The sequence below is a fragment of the Fukomys damarensis genome, unplaced genomic scaffold (assembly GCF_012274545.1).
Source record: "Fukomys damarensis isolate Sample0158 unplaced genomic scaffold, DMR_v1.0_HiC HiC_scaffold_3, whole genome shotgun sequence".
Taxonomy (NCBI): Eukaryota; Metazoa; Chordata; class Mammalia; order Rodentia; family Bathyergidae; genus Fukomys; species Fukomys damarensis.
Window position 1 is genome coordinate 9,276,658 of NW_022900915.1, and position 20,190 is coordinate 9,296,847.

Sequence of the window (20,190 nt, forward strand, 5' to 3'; positions counted from 1 at the left end):
GCGATGGGGACGGAGGGGACCCTGGGGTCCTAGGACCGACCGAGGGCTGCCTGAGCGCCTGTTTCCCCTGGGTCGTCCTGCGGTGTGCGTGCGTGCGGGAGAAAGTCGTCGCTGGGAGGGGCGTGAAGGAAAGGTGGGCTTCGCGGGAAGAAGAGTCCCGCCCCGGGCCTGGTGCGGAGCGGGGTGTGCCGCCTAGAGGGGTCCCTGTGTCTGCCTGACCTTCCTGCGCTGTGGGAGGCGCGGCGGGGCCGGTGGCTGAGACGGTGGGCCTCCCCAGCCTTCTAATTTGTGTCCCTGCATTTTCTATCATTTTACTTTGTCTTTCTTCCTCTCCCATGACCAATTACTGTTTTTATGATCTCTCTCTTCTGCTGGAATGTTCCCTCCATGAAAGATTAGATCTGGTCTGTGAACGTTCCTCCATTTTCCCTTCCAACACAGAAGTGCCTTCCCAGGAGTTGGTGCTTGATAAATATTTGTTGAATGAATGTACCAGGTCACCTTTGGAATTTCTTCCCCTCCACGTAGTCCAGGCCTCTGTAAATGTACATTGCATTGTTGGTTCCCTGGTCGAGTCTGATCCCATCGCTGGGTAGGTGTATGACTTCTGGAAATTCACTCAGGGTCCCAAAAGTCAAATTTCTTCATGTGTGCTGTGGGAGTCGGGATAGATGGGTGTGCTGAATGGGTCAATCCATTAAAATACTCTGTAGTGGGTTCATGGAGAGCCCGTGATGTATGTTCACTGTCATTATTGCTCACTCACATCGGCCCTCTTTGGTCGAAAAGCCCCTCAGTTCTCTTTCTACTTGTGTGGCCCGTGAGGCCTTCCTGCTGTTCCTTTCCACTTAGCATGTTTCTCCCTAGTAACGTGTGGTGGACTCTGGGACTTCAGAGCAAGGTCCTTCCGCTGGGCCCATCCCAGCGATGCCAAATGAAGCTGGCCTGGGTCCCTCTTGCCTCCCTTCTCCTCCAGAAGTTCTCAGGCTTCTGTTTTTTTCTCTTGTCAATTTCCAGTTCTTTCCTCGAAAATGCAAAGAATTTACCCTTGTCTCCTTACTTCACAAGCTCGTGGGAACATGAATAGAAGGGCTTTCAAAGCGGCACAGTTCATATGCAAAGAGTCGAATCCTTTCCCTTTGTTCCAGGACGATTTCTAGGGTTCCTCACAGAGCCCCTTGGCAAAGCACACAGGACAGGGTTGCCTTCCTGTTTCCTAGTAGATGACAAGCTGCTCAGCCTCTGAGCCTCCCAGTGAGGCCAGGGCACGGTGTGGGCTTCATGTGGGCTTTTACTACTCTTTTTCTAAGATTCTGTCAACCTTATCCAGGCAATAGAATCAGCTATTGGGAGAGACCATTGAATGTGGGCCACACTGAAGCCTCTAACAACCTCTACTGAGGAAAAAAAAAAAAAACTTTTCTCTGCATAATTATCAGGGCAAGAAGAAAACGTCAATAGAAGTAAAATGTCACACCGGTGGGGGTGTCCACAACAATCGCTGGCCACCAGGAGGGTGAAGAGGACACTGAGGTGGAATTCTTCATGGAGTTCATCTAGGAAGAGTCCCGGGGAAGAGTCTGGAATCTTGGCTGGCTTTTCTCAAGGAGACGGAGTTAATAACCAGGAGCAGAGACTGTCCTTGCTCAGAATTTGTTCTGAACTTCTTTAGATTCTGGAAAAGGCTAGGAGTGATTTTTATCTGGAAAGAGGGAAGTATTTTGAAATATTGAAAAACCATGTGTCAAAAAAACTTTTTTTTTTTTTTTTTGCCTATACATAGGTGGAAGTTTTCTGGGCCGTTGGGCCAGCTTCCCCCCATGGCAGCTGCCTCCTGGGCCCTCTGGTAGGTTCTCTCCTCCTCAGAGAGCTCCTGTCTTTCTCACGTGGAGGCTCAGTGACAAGTCAAGTTAAAGAAGTGATAAGTGACAAGTCAAGTTCAGCTGCCATCCTTACAATGTGGGGTAACTGGTGCTGGGCATGAAATGGTGAGTACATTTATATGTAACCTAATATGGTCATATATATATGTATATGATGTAGATACTGTCTATATAGTCTTTTCTGCAGAGATGGGCTCTTGTATGCACACTGTAGAACGCAGAGCTGAAAGTCTGGAAGGACTCTCCAAATTGCCACTGTGTAGCTTTGGAGAGGGCACTGAGTTTTGGCGAGGGGTAAGATAATTTGAAAAGCGACTCATTTTTTAATTCATTGTCTAGTTTCATGCACATGTTACTGCTTATGTTAGTCAGTTTTTCAATACTATAACAAAATGTCTGGGGCAGGCTACTACCTTCGGTTGACTTAACCTTCTACAGGTGCAAAGCTGGGGGCAGTGACTTCTTGCTGGCAGAGCCCAGAGCCTGTAATAGCACTGCTGTGAAGAAGTGCCACTGGTGACTCTCAAGCAGGGGGGCACTTCCCTCACCCTCTTTGTAGGGTCAAGGGCTCCTCCTCGCCCTCCACCATCATAAACATGACCTCTGAGTTTGCCCACTGTTCTGCCCTCACCCCACTCCCAGCTGCCGAGTAGGGTCTGTCCTTGTCCTTGTGTCCCTTTCTGCCCTCTCTGCCTTGTAGCTCACCCACTACAGTAACTCTCACCAGCCCGTGGGTTCCCTCTCATCGTCCACTGGCCACACCTGCTCTGTCAGCTCTCCAGCATCTGCTCCATTCAGTGAGCTGCTGGAGCTTTATCTACAGGGAGTCGCAGGACCCTTCTGAGTTGTTAACCAGTTATCTGTGGGTGCTGATCCAGGAGGATTAGAGGCTCCTAAGACTCTCTTCTCTGACATCCAGAATGGCCTATGTGTGCTATCCCTGCTGGCAAAGGATTTTCACTACTTTAGTGAGGTTAAAGAGTCAAGAAAGGATGCCTGGGAATTCTGACTCCTAACATCTACAGCTGGGTCTGTCCTCACCCTTGAGAAAGAAACCTCTGAGATATTTTGACTGGGAGGCATTGGTATTATCTGGGATAGGCTTAAAAAATATGTCTTCCTCCAAAGATTTTGATTTACTGAGGCTAGAGAAGTTCTAGTCATCTGAATTTTATGAATCCTTCTGAAGGAATAGGATATAAAAGAGAGGACCTTTTGTGTTGTCCCCTGGGGCCCAGAGGGAGTATGGACCCTGAGCAGGTGCTGGCTGTAATAACCGGTTTGGGATTATTGTCACCAGAGCACTTGAGACAGGCTGCTTAGGAAGCAGAGTCTCATTCCCTCCTGTTCGAAAGCTCAGGTCCAAGGCCATGTAACTTCGTTTCTTCGGGGCTCTGGTGAGGGCAGCCGATGATACTGGTGGGAACCCTCAGTGGAACGGGCGGCACTGTGAGCCAGGAAGCAGAGGCAGCAGGGCCACAGTGAGGTGCCACAGTCTCCTCTGGGGACACTCGGATGGCACTGGACCCATAGCACTGTCACACGGGGGAGGAGAGAGGATGTCCTGTCTGGTGGGCCGTCGCGTCCCTGAGAGATGGCTCAGCTTCCTTCATAAGATTTGTGCTAAAATGTTGCCTCGCCTGGGGAGCTGTGAGCAGCTCCAGCCAGGGCTCCATGAAGCCACCAGACACCGTGGAGAGTGGAGAAACCAGCAGTGCCTCGACTGTGTTGATCACAAGTGTTTTTCACTGTACCTCTTCCTCCCGGGACACTGTGGACACCATTTGGCCCTGGGAACGGGAATCGTCCATCAATGATGTGTGGCCCGAGGGACCATCCCTTGAGTCAGACCAGGAGTGTGACAGCCTGGGGAACACCCACACTTCCCCTGCACGTGTGTGCACCCCTTGCTCACCTGTGAGTTTCTCCCCGACCTTCTCTTCCTTCAAATAGTTGTGTGTTTACAATGACAACACCATGAGACCCTCTCGTTGAAAATGTCCACAACATGGAGGATCATAAAATAGTAAGCTGAGTCTATTTCTTCCCTATCCCCCATCCTTCCCTGCTCCCTAGTGCTTCTACAAGGTATGGCCGGCTCTGCTCCCTCTTGGGCGCCACCCAGGACAGGAGCACTCAGCACACCGTGGGGAGGACATCAGCAAATCTGCACATACACAGGCACGTGCGTGTCTGTGGCTGCTTTAGGTTTAAGTGTGTGTTTTGCATTAATGGAGCACTAGCATGCACAGTGCTGCAAGTTTCTTTATGTGTTGTGTGATAATAAGTCTTAGGATTCTTTCTGTGACCGCTGGTGACCGACTTCTGAGCTGTAGGTAATGTCCTCACCCAGAAGAGTCTCCATTCCTTCCCCCTCACTGTTTCCGGCAGCGCTGCCTCCGGCCCTTTGCACAGCCTCTTGCTGCCCAGGTGTGAGCACCCCTCCAGCAGGACACTGAGGCGACCCCACCTTTCTCTGCCATCTGCTGGCTCAGATGCCTGCAACCTCAGTTTCTCTGAAAGATCAGCTGAGCTGAGAAGAAATTCCTTTTCCTGGGAGTGGTAGGGAGTGTCAGCCCTGGGCCTGGGTCAGGAGCTTGGTGAGCAGATACACACACACACACACACCCACAAGTGCGCACACACACCCACCCACACACGCGCACAAGCACACGATCTTAGCCCAGCCCTACTCCCTGGGGAACCTGATTTGCAGACAGGAACTGATTAACATCTGCCTGCTGTCTGGACACACACTGGACCCAGAGCCCTGAGGTTTGAACTCTAATACAGACAGACCTTTGCCACAAAAATCGCCCGGAAGTGTTGAAGGAGTGACTCGGTGTGTGGCCCTCAGTATCTCTGTCTTTAGAATGGGCTTGGAGGAGGAGGAGGGGGAGGGGCAGACTCATGGCTGTTTCAGGACATCTTCAATGCTGACCTTCCAGGGCGAGGCTTCGGTTGCCTGTCCCTGACCACCTGATGCTTTGGAAAGAGCAGTGGGCCCTTCTTGCTGAGCTCAGAGCCAGCTCTGGTGACCTCTGGTCTGATCTGCAGCCCTGCTTCCCTCCTGGAGCTGAGGCTGCCGCTGCGGCTCCTCAGCTGACCTGGAGAGGGCGTGTGTCCCGCCCCGCAGAGGAAAGCCTGTCTGACACCTGGGCTGTGGCTCAGTTAGCTGTGCTGCTGCTGGCCGCTGGGCTTCAGCCTCGGGACGGATGTGTGGTTGGGTCTTTCTGACAGAGGAGTAAAGCAGAGTGGTGAGGACAAAGGCTCTGAGGTTGCACTGCCCAGGTTCCAAGCCTGGCTCTGCTCTACCCAGGAGGCTGAGTCAGGTGGGCACGTCGCTGACCCTTAGTTTTCTTATCTTTACACAACTGGGGTGAAGACTGCGTGACAGCTTCTCATGGGAACACATCATAAAAGCTCATCAGTACTTAGTATTATTATTACCGATGTTCGCAACACGCACGGCCTTTAAAACAAACAGTAGTGTTTAATGCATGAGCAGACAGATGTCTGAATCAGTTAGGAATTAAGGTTTCTGTTCTGGTCACGTCTCTGCCACTGGTCTCCTTTAATATCAGCCCCACAGCTTCTTCAAATGGGAAGAAGATTCTTCTCTATGCTCTCCCATTGCCAATCCCAGATTGCTGCTAGTGGCTTTCCCTTGATAGGATCCTCTTCCCCTGTCAAAATCCTGTCCTTCAGGGTTCTCCAACCCCTGCGAGGAGCTTCCCCATTTTCCCTTTGAAGAGTGTTAGCCTGCTTCTCGGCCATGAACACGTCTTTGTATTACCCACGCCAGTGTGTTGTCATCCTGAACAGTGGCATGTACAGCAGCCATACTTCCAAAGCAGCGCGTCCTAGGTACTAAGAACTTAGGTATATTATCCAGTTGATGACCTCAGAGTACAACCCCACCAGGCCAGTACCTTTCCTAAGGTTCCATGAGAGTGACCTGAGCTCTGTCTCCAGAGCCCTGCAGCCCAAGCCCATCCAGCACCCTGCTTCCTCGCACACGGAGGGAATGCGGTGTGAACAGGGACACTTGAACTCTGTCGTTGGATCAGGCATGCCTCTGCATGACCTGGTCGGCATTTGGCCATATTTTTTCTGTATCCTTTGAGTGATCTCATTGAAGCCTTTCTGAAATTCAGCCACACGGTGTCAACTGCATTCCCTGCTCCAATGCCCGACTGAAACAGGAAAGAGGTTAGCCTCGTGGGACCAGTGTTTCATACAAACTTGTAGCCTTAAGTATATTCGGTCCTCCAGCCCCTCACCTGTATGGTATTGGGCTACATCAGCTGCTTTCCTGGATTTCTACCCACCAAGGCCTCTGGGAGCCAGCAGCAGGGGGATTGTGTGCTCACCAGGGCTGCAAGATGCTGTACCCCCATCGTAATAGCCAGGGAAAGCATTTGTGAGGAAGGGACGGGTGGCGATCGCTTTCCAAATGCTGGCGGGGGAGGCCACATCTGGGCCAAGGCAGTCAGGGAGCAAGACCAGCAGCCTTGATTCCTGGGATGCTCTCTGCCCTCCTCCCCCGTCCTGACAGCCCCCACAAAAACCAAAGTGTGTATCTCAACCCCAGAATGCAAGGAATGTGCCATAGCCTGATAGGCATAAAGCAAACTGCAGAGCACTAGGGAGGAGCTCTGCTCCCCAGGCGGGGGCCTGACAGTGCAGGACTATCAAGCCTGCAGGCTGGGCGGCCCCTCCCACTCTCCTTCTGCAGCCGGGATATCAAAGACTGCATTGTGCAGTGAGTGGCCTTGGTCCCTCGTGTGCCAGAGAGGAGGCGGGAGGAGGGACACCACTGGGAGCCTCCCAGAGCTGTTTTGGCTGCTGTTCCCAGGGGCCTTGGCCTGGGAGGATGGTGCACACATGGGTGGCTGCTTCTGCATCCCCGGGGAGCAGAGTCTGTCCTGGGGCCCAGGTGAGTTCCCTGTAGGGCTCTGGCCCGTGGGTTAGTTAAACTGGTTGGTTCAGTAAAGCTTCTGGGATCTGCTGGGTTGAAGAAGGTGCCCTTCCAAAGAGATGGGGAGATGGTTGTGCTTTATGACTGCCTCTCTTCCCTCCCTAGGTTGGTATATGTCTTTCTGGCCTTGTACAGAGAGCAGAGTCTGGGAGGTGCCTACTTCTGAGGAAAAAGGCTTTGAGTTTGCTTTGCCAAAGGGGAGTGAGGCGGCCTTGGCTGCTGCTCCTAGGGTGTGACTAAGCCTTTCCTTCCTTTTCTCCCAAGATTCCCTAGAACAGGAAGAAGGTTCTGGCAGTGAGTTCCTCTGCATCCCATGGGTGGTCATTAATCTGGCCTTAGTCATTCAACCCTATTTTTGTCAGTGTTACTATTGCTGAGGAAAAAACAGTCAGTTTCCTGCCTCCTACCTTTTATAGCGGGTTTTGGCATGTCAAGTTGAAGTAAGGGGATTGCTGCTCCGAGAAGCTGTCAAGTCATCTGATACTGGACACAGGCTGGCCAGCTACTCTTGTTTGCCTGGGACTGAGGGCTTTCTTGGGATGCAGCCAGCTTAAACCGGACAGTCCCAAGCAGACTAGAATGACTGGCGACCCTGATCTAAACCCCATGCTTCTTTCAGAGCAGAACCAAGATGGGGCCTTGTGATCTCTTTGTAGTACAAGTAGGTGAATGGTGGCTTTGGGGGAACGTGGGAGTGGATTAGAGGACTCATTCAGGAGACAGAAGAGCATCACTCCGTGGAATCGCCCTGCACCCTTGTTGTGATCCTTTGTACCTGGGGCGCCACTGTAGTTCCTCAGAGCCAGCTGAGGGGGATTGCCAAGGGCTTTAACTGTCTGGCTTTCCCCTAAAGTCTCCTGACCTGGGCTTGTAGAATGCACTTGAAGTCCTTACAGTGAACCTGGGGCAGGCTGGAAGTCTCGGCCTGGGCACCTTGGCACCCACACAGGGAGTGCCTCTCAGAGCAGCCCCATTCCCGGAACCAAACTATAAAGAAACAAACCCCAAACAACAACCTTGGCACAAAAGTCTATGAAAACTATCTTAGCGGTTACTTCTCCCAATTTCCGGGATTTACATACTTTTCAGGCCCTTCCTTTAAATCCTGCTGTGTTTGTACCTGGTGGGAGTGGGCACACCTCATGGTGGGGGGTTGTAGGATCCCTGGTCTGGAAACTGGGACTTGATTTCTGAATCTGACTCAGTCTACCTCGTTGGCAGTGTCTTCATGGTTAATCACCTGGTCTTTGGAGCCAAAATATCTGGGGTTGATCTTGGTTCTTTTACTGGCCTTGAGTCATTTATTTAACTTTTCTGTGCTTTCCTTTCCTCCTCTGTAGATTTTATGAGATGATTTTGCTTTCCTCCTAGGACTACGGCGAGGTTAAGTCTACATGTGAAACACTTGAAACAGCTCGGCACACAGTTAATTATGCACAATTAATGTTAAGGCTTTTTTTTTTGTTTGTTTCTTTGTGGGGTACTAGGGTTTGAACTCAGGAACTTGTACTTGCGAGGCAGGTGGCGGAACCACTGAGCTAAATCCCCGGCCCAAAGTCTTGTTTTAATATTTTCCTGAGAGCCTAATGAGAGTCACATTCTCTCTCAGGACTCTGTTTGATCGTCTGTGACACTTGGAGCTGTGAACTGCTGGTGGGGCTCTGCTGGTTCTGTCACCTAACCCAGTGTGACAGCGATTGTATGTAGAACAAAATTCCGCAGTGCAAAACAAAGGAACCAATATTGAAGATGATGTCCTTGAAATTCTATGACACTATCATCTAATTATTTTACTCTGACCTATTTTGTACCACTGGCAGCTGGTTGTCCCACTGGATTCACTTTTTCATGAAGAGACTGTTTATTTCTGCGGAAGCTTTTCATGCCGTATCCCAGGTTGTTCTCCACGTGAGTCAGGTCCTTTCTCTTTGGAGGTTGACAGAGGGGTCAGGGATCTCAGGCCAAGTGACACAGCTCTCCCATTCTGGCTCCTCCAGTGTATTCTGGAGAGATGGAACAAAGTCTGAGTCACCTCTTGGAGTGACTTAATAGTCATGTGATCTGGGCAAGTCTCATACATTCTCTGAACCTCAGTTTTCCTGGCTGTATAGTGGATGGAGTGATAGTACCTAGCACGTGGAACCTCTGTGAGACCAGTCATCTCGTGGACTTGACACAGTAGTTGCAGGCAGTTTTATTGGTAGCTAATACAGACTACACCTACCTCCTTTATTTTTAATTCCTGACTCCACTGGAGTAAGAGTCTGGGCTCATGGTTCTGTGGCTGCTTCTGCCACTGTGTCTGCTTAAGTGGGAGTTAAGAGTGAGGAGCAAACAGAATTCTCAGAGAGAAGTAGGCAGGGCGTGGGAAGGCTCGTGACAGCCTGGAGCCTGGGACATCTGCCTGCCCATCTCACTGTGGTGTGGCGTGAGGAAGGCTGGCTCCGACCACCCAGGTGCCCTGTGTTCCCATGTGTGGGATAGGCCTGTGGCATCTGTTCCTGGTACTTCACGTTCACTCCCAGAACCTCCCACTTGCACACAGCGAGAGGCCGGATTTTTGGTCAGCTGTCGTCGCCTCTGACTTCCCTTTGAGTTTCTGGCCATTGTTAAGGGAAGTCCAGTTGCCCACTCAGGTCACAAAGAAAGTCCTGCTGGAGTTCATTCGTCGAAAAGCTCCCAAATATCTGTCTTATCTTCAGCACTTTCTTGAAGACATTTTGCAGAAATTCTTAAATAAAATATGTGGGAAAGATACATTTGCATACATTGATCACTGCTATTCCTAACTTTCTGTTCAGTCATTGTGGTAAATCTAATCATTAGTATAATGAGAAATTGAGGAGAGCACTGACAATAATGAGAAATGAATCACTTTTGCGTTTTCAAGGAATTGTGAAATATTTTGAACATAGTCACAGTGATAACACAGAATATTAGAATAATAAATCCACCATCTACTTTAACAAACATCCGCTTTATACCATATGGGCTTCAAGAACTTGTTTATTTCTTTGTCTTATTTTTTGAAGAAACAAAGCATTATAGATGCAATTAAAGTACCCTGGATACCTCATTCCAATCTCATTCCTCTCTCACCAAAGTTAATCACTTTTATGAATTCAGTAATTCTGTGCTCTTGCTACATATTCATGCCATAATCATTTTAAAGAATTGTTTTGCAGACTTTTAAACTTAAAGAAAATGATACCGTTATACAGTTTGCTTTTTCATCTCCTCAACATTATGATCTGAGATACGGCGAGAGGCCGGGTTTTTGCTCAGCTGTCATCGCCTCTGACTTCCCTTTGAGTTTCTGGCCATTGTTTAGTGAAGATGGATTTAGAGTACTTCTGATTTGCTATTTGTTCCAGCAAGGAGAATATGGGTTTCTATCAAGAACTGCTGTGGTATGCTTGTCGGGTCAAAGAAGAAAAAAATAATGTAGGTGGAGAGAAAAGCATGCAGGATCATGTTCACTGTTTAGTTTTCTTCTTTAAGATGGGGGTGGACATGGCTGAGTGGGAGCAGAGAAGCCAAGAGAGGGGAAAAGGAAGCAAATTTTCATTGCCAGCAAATTTCTCTGTGTGAGACATTCTACCGATCAAAGACCTTAGACCTTAGAATTCTTAGGTCAGATAGTGTAGCGGAAACAGCGAGGTCTGCACCCAGTGATTTGGATGAATTCTATTTTTGCTAACTTGCTGTGTGACCTTGGTAAAATTAACACTCCTCTGGGGGACTTTGTTTCCCAGCAGTAAAATCAAATGATCTCTTGATCCCTCCCAGTGTTCATTTTCTATAATTAGTATCTCCTTCTCACCTTTCTCTCACATTCAGTATCAAGAAATGTTCTCTTTTCTTACTTTATTTAAAAGATTTTTATTAGTACCTGTTTACAGTACATAGTGAGTGCATTTATCATTGGAAGTTAGCACACGAACAAACATCACACATCTTAAGGCTTGTTCTTTTGTCTTCTAACCATCCCATCCCTCCCTGCTCCTGTCTCTTGTTCCCCCTTCCATTTAAAAAAGATCTCCATACTTCCCATTATCTATCTTTTATTTTGCTCTTTATTCATACATGTTTTGGGTTTTTCATACTCGAGAGACCGTGTGATATTTGAGCTGTGTGTCTGATTTATTTCCCTTCCTGTTATGGCCTTATGGCACATCCATTTACTGATAGATGCCTCTATCTAAGTTTACGTCTCTTTATGGCAGAGTAGTACGTTGTTGTGTGTGCCCACAGAATCGTGTACTCTGTCTCACTTCTCACTACTAAGATCACAGTCCACATTATATACTCGCAACCTCGGATTTCATAGCAGCTTTTCAGCTGACCTCTGATTCCCATATTTCCTGCTCCCCGTCTGTCCCAGGCCAGCCCAGAAGACTCGCTTTTACTGTGCCATTGCTAGGCTCAGAAACGTTGCATCTTTTTATAAAGGATGAACATGCGCTGGGCATCACAGCATGGTAAATTCTCACAAGATGACTATATGCATCCACACTATTTTATGCGGTTGCAGTTAATTCGTTCCCACCGAAGTACTTGTTTAATTACCTGTAGCTTCGTTATCCATTCCAGTGTAGATGGACATTGAGTTGTTGGCGGGGTTTGCCAGTGCTTTCTGAGTATTTTGGGAGACATTTTCCGATGAGCGTACGTGTGCTATTTTTGGAGCATGTAAGTGGCAGCGGAATTGCTGAATTTGCTGCACGCAGGTTGTCAGCTGGAATCCATACTGTTAGTTTGCCAAAGAGACAATTTTGAGTTTGTTTTCACACTTGCAGCGTATAGTTGCTCTGTGTCCTTATAAATGCATGTCTTCGTTGTTGTTGTTGTTTTTTGTTTTGAGACAAGGTCTCACTATGTAGTTGAGACTGATCTGAAACTCACTGTGTAGCCCGCTGGTCTCATGTTGTTGTTGTTTTTTGTTTTGAGACAAGGTCTCACTATGTAGTTGAGACTGATCTGAAACTCACTGTGTAGCCCAGGCTGGTCTCAAACTCACAACGATCCTCCTGACTCAGCTTCCTGAGTGCTGGGATTACAGGTGTGCGCCACCATTCCCGGTTTATAAATGCATGTCTTTATCCTTTTTATTTTAGCTGGAGCTGTCTGGGTGGTGATGATTCATTGTGGTTTTAATTTTTATTTTCCTTATGAAATTGAGCAAATTTTATATGTTTATTGGTTGCTTGGATACTGTGATGAAATAAACTACTTAAGCTTTTAATCCCTTTTTCTAGGGAATTACTTATCTATTTCTCAAAGATTTTAGTATTCTTTATATACTCTAGGTTCATGTTCTTTAACGACTATACATACTGTTAATATTTTCTTCTACTCTGTCACTTGCTTATTACTCTCTTTTGATTAACAAAATGTCCTAAGCTGAATATATTAGAATTTATTATTATTATTATTATTATTATTATTTTTTTAGGTAACACTTTTTCCATGCGGCTTAGGAAATTACTGGCAGTTTCAAGTCCTACAGGTTGCCATCTATATTTTCTGCAAGCTTATTTTATACAGATATCATTTTGAAAACAGATACTGAATAATTCTGATGCAGGTGGTCTGAAAATCATATCTTGCAACATTGTAGCTTTTCTGCTCTAAACCTCAGGCATCCTTTAAAAGCTGTTCACCACCTGCTCACACCCAGGCTATGACCTTGGACTTCTTTCCCTGAAGGCGGCCTTACAGGGTTACAGATCCTCGTGATCTGGCTCTTAAGGCTCTACAACAGGAGCGCACTCTCAAACTTGCCAGGGCCTGAAGTCACAGAGAGACTGGGCAGCTGGGCTCTGTGTTGGGGGAGAGCCTTGCAGAGGGATGGCAGCCATGTACCCCTAGTTGATTGTTGCAGGAGAATGGGGGTCTGGGCTACAGATCCTCCAGTTTTTAAAGTAAGCTCAATCATCTAGGTTGCATTAAGTATTCTGACTTTTAAATGATGTTAAGCTCTTCAAACTAAAAATTCACAAAGTGGGGAGGAAAAGAAACAGATGTTAGTGAGTTTGCCACAGCTACTGGTGAAGTTCTGTCCCAGGGAAGGGAGTAGGGAGGCTCTCTAAGTCTGGTCCTTGGACCTGCAGCAGGAGCATCATCTGAGAACTCACTGGAAAAGCAGAACCTCACATTTCAACCACTAAAGCAGAAACCAAGCAAACACCCCGCCCCAAGCCCTATGGCCACACTACAAACCACAAAAATCAGAGTCTCTGGACATAAAGCCTAGGCACTGTTATTTTTTAAAAGCATATTTGGTAATTCAAATAGGCAATCAAGGTTCAGCACCACTAATTTAGGACAATGCTTCAGGTTTTAATAGATGGGTAAATTAAAAAAATCTCAAGCAGCAGACAGGGAAAACGTTTTGTGTAAGGTCATTTAGTTACTCTATGGGAAGCTCTAAGTTGTTCTCATTCTCATCTTGTGGTTCCCAGCCCAGTGCTTTTTTCTTTACTTGCTTCTGGTTTCTGGGAGGCAGAACTGCAAAATGATCCTGTTCAACTGTAGCTCATTACTTTCCAGCTAAGCTGCTTAGCACTCTGCACTGAACAGCTAACAACATTTACTGGACCAAGGGCCGTGAGCAGATGGGTCCTCCTTCCTTCAGCCTGTTCAAGCAGACATTGATTTCGTTCTCCCTAGATGTTGTCCCCCGAAGTGCTAACTCTTCCCACTTCAAGAACGGGGAGCACCTCCACTTGGATGTCAACCCCCCACCCCCCGCCTGAGCACAGACTGGAGACAAAAACTCTTGACAACAATATCAACCAGCAGCGAGTGCAATTGCTTCATCCTTGCTGTGCTCTTGGGCTGTGCCATTAGAGGCACAGCCAGAGGACCTAGTAGGGCTGCTCACCTCTGACCTCAACTTTACCAGAACCTGGGAGGCTTTAATTCTTGAGCAGCTTCATGGTCAAAAGGACAGATTCCAGGAACCAGAGTTAGTGTGTTAAGAAATTGTGTCCCCTTGTTGCATTTTTGGAACATCCCGAAGGAGGCTTACGTTCTATAGCTGTTCCAGTCAAAGTGCCCCTTTCTTTTATATTGAATCCCTCATACTTTGCAGCTACTCTCTTGTTTTCAACTTTCTGTCACCAAAATTCCACTGCCCTCAACCCCCACACCCAGCCTATCTTATCTTTCTTGTCCTTTTTACTCCACTTCTATAAATGCAAAGACAGGAACTTTTTGGAGAGCTAGGAGTAGAGAAGAACAGTCTGGGTCAATCATACATTTCAGGGCCATTACAACCATGCCCCAGATGCCATTCTGCTGCACTCTTCTCCATTTCTCCTGTTACCCAACTGTTGAGCGTAAGCCTTGTTGTAGTCAGACCCATGAAGTCCTGTGCAGTTCCCGTTCCATGTATGTTGAACACCTCCTGTGTACTATGCCATTGAACTTGGTTTGATCTGTAGATAAGAATCTACTTCTCTAATAAAATGGGGACACCCATGCTCCTGCATAAAGATAGAATGTATGACAGTTCCATGATGATGGTTGGTTGAACACCAATCATGAGGCAATCGTGATAATAGAATTTTTTCCATGCCACCAGTCCTGGGAAAAATTGGCATTTGACAAAAACTTTCAGTCCATGTTTATCACTTACTTACTCTTTTACTAATTGTCTTTCTTCGCTTTCTCCAGGTAAAGAAGGGCCTTCCAGAAATATAACCATATCCAGTGAGTGTATATCCTCATCTGAATCTCGGGGAAAATGTTTCCTGCCACAGAACATGACACCAGGTATCTCAATTCCAAAGATAATTGCTACTTGAACAAAGTACTTCTCATAATATTTTAGAAACCTTCTTGTCTCTACTATCTGTTGACTCCTTCTTTTTACCTTTTCAGGGCACCATCACCAAATACATCTTTGTAGGCTCACCTTCAACTATACCTGCTTACAAATCTTCTATTATTCTCCATTGCTAACAAGGTCAATTTAAACTTTCTTTTTCTGGTATTCAAAACTCTTTCCAATCTGGCACATATCAGGAGTTCCATACATATTTGCTGGGTTAGAGAAACTATATCATTATTAGATTTTTAAGGTGGCTGTATTAATATTTTTAAATTATGCACTTAATTATGTGCCTCAAAGAGTTGTTTATATTTAGTTGGTGTTCAGAAAATGTTTGATAGGTACATAAATGATTGGATTAATATGTGGGAGACATTTATATTCTATATAGAATCTATATACTACCTTACTTGTAGGTTCTAAATAAATATTGCTATAAACATGAAAAGTGAGTGAAGGGTTGAATATGTAGGGTGAGGTTGGCTGAGCAGGAGGGTAATTATATGAAATTTGAAAAAAAACAAAAAGATTTGGAAGTCAGAGAGAGAGAGAAAAATTTCATTTTCAATACATATCTCACCCAATTTCCCCTTCATTGAAGCCCACAGGTAAGTTATCACTAGAGGAAAGTATACCTGGGCTGAATTCTGTACCAGAAATCCTGAGGACAAACCTGTAGAAGATGTGGATTCTGTTGTACAGCTGCAGGAACCATTTGTGAGGACAAATTATGTGCCTTGCATTCTCTTACATATTCCTCCCACCCTCACATGCTCCCCTCTTGGTAAGGCACCAAATCCCTAGTTAATGGGTGGGATGGAGACCCAGAGCGGGAAATGACTTCACTGCCACAGCAGTAATATGTGATAAACAAGGAAGGGGTTTGAACCTTGTTTGTAACTACCGGTGCACCATTAAAGATGGACTTTAAGAATATACTCCTTCACTGGGATACAAAATACAGATTTGTGAAAAAGAGCTACGAGTTGAACTTGTAAAAGATATAGACCATGTAAATGGATGTAGTATAATTGTCATGCAAGGTTATTTCCATTCCAAGTTTCAAATTCTGTCAAGCTGCTTGGTTGATAGTGAGAAAAATCTTGCCCTTTGCTTTTTTTTCTTTTGTGTTGATCTGCTTATCATCTGTCAGCTTGGGTCAGCCCAGAAAAAAACCTGAATTACCATCTGTTGTTTCACGAACGCGGCGGAGTCAGCATTTTGACTTATTAATGCATGAAAGTCGATGAACAAGGAGTATCTTTAGGTGAAGCTAAAGTGACTGCAGGCTGATCTTGTCCACCGCTCAGCATTTTCTGCCCTGCAGCTGATTCTAGGCAGGTCAGGGTGTGAGAAGGGGAGACTTGGTGCTAATGGCCGACCTTTCCTGTGTGCAGAAGAGTCAGAGATAGAATCAGTTGGATGCGTTACCATGATTACAGGGCAGGCTTTCAGAAGATGGAAAAATGACATACTAACTTCACACTGAAGCGCAGGAGAACTTGACTTCCTGCCTCCTCCCGTGATGATGAGGGTGGGTACTGTGAGATCCCAACTAGGCAGGCAGAGGCTCTGCTTGCAGTGCCCATTCACATTGGTTGGGATCTCAACAGCAGTTTGCTTGTACACCAGGCCTTTGGATTTTGTATGTGCGGATTCACAGGCATGGCAATGAGGTTCACACCACCAGGGCTACCAGGCAGTAGAGACCATTCCAAAAGAAATTCTCAGAGGCAGTTGGATCAGATTTTAGAAGGAAGGAAAAATTGAGTTTGGCAGAAAGCAATCACAGACCAGTTATTATCAAAGTTATGGTCATGATCAGATGAGAACAGCCACAAGCAGGACAGACGACTGGAGTGGCATGGAGAGGGGAGCAACAGCTAATGCTCAATGCGTCCACTGGACCCTTACTAGGACCACACACTGAGTAAACAGTGGGTATGCACATCTCCCTGAATTAGCCCCCAGAGCCTCTGTACGCTTGGCCCCAGGAGAGCCATTGTGCTACTAGGAAACTCAGGTGCAGAGAGGTGATTAACTGTTCAGGGTGGCACAGTTATGGAGGAGCACAGCTAAGACTTGGGCCGGAGCCTGATCTTTCCTGGGTTTTGTGTTTGAGCTGTGCCTCCTCCTGGAGGTCACCCTGCAGTAATACTACCAGGTTGGGGCTGGGCAGGCTGCCAGAAAAGGGGGAGGGTTGGATGTGACTGAAACACAGGCCAGGGAGGACTCAGTAGGAGAAAACAGCCACCTGAAGTTCACATCACAGTCACGTCATGCCAGCATGTTGTTTGCGCCACAGTATTTTTGGTTAAAGTCGAGGTTAAAGATAGGTCTGTTGAAGGTGAGAGTCCAGGCTGCCCTGGGGACCCAGGCCAGCACAACAGGGCCTGTTTCCAACAAATGCAGCAATTTGAGAAGGCCCTGGCAAGTTGTGGCTAGAAGAGAGACCTCTGTAAATTGTCCCATCCAGTGCTTTCTCTGATTATTGTGTGGGGTAACTTTTAGCAAGATTGCTACTTATTCTCTAAAGGAGACACAGTTAAAGAGCCACCTTGTATAACAGGAACCCCTCAGCGGGGCATTTTCTGAACACTCTCTCCGAAGGCACCACATTTCTTTTTCATAGCACTTTCTCCATGTCAAATGGATGTGCTTGTGGAATTAGTTATTTGCCAAGTAAAATTCAAACTCCATGGGAACAAAGTCCATGCCTACCTTGTTCTCTACTGTAAACGCAGCGCCTAAAATAGTTGCTGAATTTGAGGCTCTCAAATGCGTATTTATTAAATGAATGTGCATTCTGAAGTAAATGAAGATAAACTTTCACATATTAGACATTTACCCTGACAATCATCAATACATGAAGCAACAGAAAAAACAGATTAGTGTTTGATGTATGCTTGTGTGGCTTTGTGTGTGAGAGCAAGGCCCTGGGTTTATCCCCAGTAGGGTTAAAACAACAAAATAAACCAAGTTAGAGAAAGTATATTTGTGTATATATAAGGAGTAAAGTATATACTATATGTACTATAAATTAGAAATATAAATATATTTTCTTAAATATGGATAAAATAGTGTTCATTCAAAACTTTCATAAATCAACTACCAGAAATAATGTGTGTCCTAGTTGGTCCTGGTCAGCACCAAAGCAGAAATAACCAATGCAAGTTAATTGGTTAACTCCAGCCCTTCCTGAGCCCCAGTGGGCTTCACTTTCCTCCTCCCTGCACACAAGGAAGGCCAGTAAGGTGTGCATGGAGGATCTTCAAGCCGGCTCTAGTCTGTAATTACTGAGGACAACAATTTAGGAACCAGCCAGACCTGTGGGGAAACACGGAGGGTTTTTCTAATGCTTTCTCCTCTTGCATTGCATGAGCATGTGCACCCTACTCCTTCTTGTTCACTCAGATCTCACGCTGTCCTTCTGTGTGAAGAGCCGCTCTCAGCGGTGCGTCAGGGGAGCCCTGCAGGAAGCTGCACGCAGGCGGCTCTGGGCGCTGGAGAACGAGAACCAGGAGGCACGTGCGCTGTTTAAGGTGAGCTCTGGCCAAAGCGGATGAGCTCTCAGTGTAGAGCTTGTGTCCCTCCTGCAACAGGATTCCCAGAACCCACCCAGGACAGAGCCTGCAACAAAGTAGGCCCTCAAGAAAACATTGTCCGGAAGAGGCTGAGGAGGGCATGAAGGATTGCATATACGTTCTCTGAGCAAATGGTGCAGTCCACTGCTTAACAGGAAGGAGCAGAAATTGGGACCACCTAGAGTTTCTGAGTTAGAGGAAACTTGGTTACAAACCTGCTGAGAGTTATTTAAGCTCCATACAATGAAAATCATTATAACACCTCGTAGTAGTACTTTTTTCTAATGTAGTAATTTTGATTTGTGTTACTGTGATACAATATTCATAAAATATAATTTTTGGTTGTAATCACCTTTAAGTCTACAATTCACTTATATTTGTACACTCACACCAATAATCTCCAGAATTGTTTTGTCATCCCAAACTAGAGCTTTGTACTCATTAAACAATGAAATCCCACAATCTCCATTTTCCCCAGGCTCTGGTAGAGATTTTATTACACTAAAAATTTCTTTTGGGTAATACCTGGAGTTTCACTCATGGTAGTCAAGAGCTCTATGCCTGAGCCACGCCCCAGCCCTGCACTAATTATTCTTACTATTCCAAGGAAGTTCTGTCTCAACACCAACCCCTCCCCACTGAGCCCCAAGACGCTGAGATGATAGGCGAAGCACAGCCAGATTCACACAAGGGGGTCTTTCTTGAGCCTGGCATTTAACCCCACTCCCCTTTTGGATATTTCAAAGCCCTCCAGGGCTTTCTGCAGAGGAAACCTAAAGGGCTTTACATTCACAGGCTTGGACACAAGCATGACGTCACCATTGGTCAAGTGTTGCGCTTTGGGAATGCCTCCTGGACGCTCACCTCCCTGCCAGCTGCCAGCATGGGACACACTGGTCACCTTGGACCCCAGCCCCACAAGCACCACAGTCCCCTTAGAGCGAGTGGTATACACACCCTCCAAGATGGTGCTCTCTGCCTCTGTGCATTTGATGGTGACTTCTGGCTTGCTCCTTAGAAGCCTGTCACCTTGCTGGAGATGTTCTGGATGAGGAGTCTCTCCTTGGATATCTAGAGGGCAAAATCAGACTTGAATTCTTTGGCTTTGGACAACTGAGAGGCAGACAGAATAGTTACTACTACTGCTGCTGCAGCCACTGCCTTGGTCATGACCAAAGTGACCAGCTGGGCTGGCCAAGCTCCACACACAAAGACCTTGTACCCTGGGAAAACTCCCACCCTGCCAGCAGGCATGCACCCCGCAGAGAGTGGCTTGAACAGGTTCCCTTCTCAAAGGTGACACTGTCAGGAATCTTGAGGCAGAAGTTAGTGTTGTACTTGTAGAAGCAGCAGATGTTTCCATCATGGTGGTGGTGATGGTGGGGTGGCACAAAGGAAGATGGGGTGACAGATTGTATCCACCAACCTTGCAGAATTCCTTGATTTCTCAGGGGGCCCAGGCTCAATGATAATGGGATCACCTGGCTTTAGGTGCTTTACCAACAATCCCACTTTCATCGCTGTTTCTGAATCTTCATGGCCAGCACCATCAGCTTCTTTACAACAAAATCCCTAAATCCAACCCTGCTGACAGTAGTGGACCTTGGAGCCACAGATTTTGACATAGTGCATCCTCAGCAGCACCTCATTCTGGCTGGATTCAGGAATGGGCTAGTTCTCCAGGTGAATGTCCCTGAATCAGTGCTCTACTAGGGTCAGGTGTTTGGCTTTGGCTGCCACAACCCTGTCACTTTGGGGCTCTGGGTGGAGGAGACTGAAGTGAGACATGTGGTGGTTCTGGCTGGGGCCCTGCAAGTATAGACTTATTTATTTCTGTATTTATTTATTTTTTGCTGTACTAGAGATTAAAACCAAAGTCTCCATGTTGAGCTACATCCCAGTCAT

General features: G+C 46.7%; 1 protein-coding gene across 4 annotated transcripts in view; it reads left to right on the forward strand.

The window, feature by feature from the left end:
* The first annotated feature begins 20 nt into the window (after positions 1-20).
* The window catches only part of Sh3tc2 (SH3 domain and tetratricopeptide repeats 2), a 61,640-nt gene continuing 41,470 nt past the window's right edge, over positions 21-20,190 (forward strand). For 3 of the 4 annotated variants that reach the window (XM_033766718.1, XM_010627111.2, XM_010627115.2), the window contains exons 1-3: positions 6,682-6,822; positions 14,545-14,643; positions 18,116-18,243. In XM_033766718.1, coding sequence (XP_033622609.1) covers positions 6,771-6,822; positions 14,545-14,643; positions 18,116-18,243 — 279 coding nt within the window. In that variant the 5' untranslated portion in view covers positions 6,682-6,770. Of the gene's footprint in view, positions 134-1,783; positions 1,989-6,681; positions 6,823-14,544; positions 14,644-18,115; positions 18,244-20,190 lie in introns of those variants that run through there. The other variant, XM_033766722.1, reaches the window with a different exon arrangement.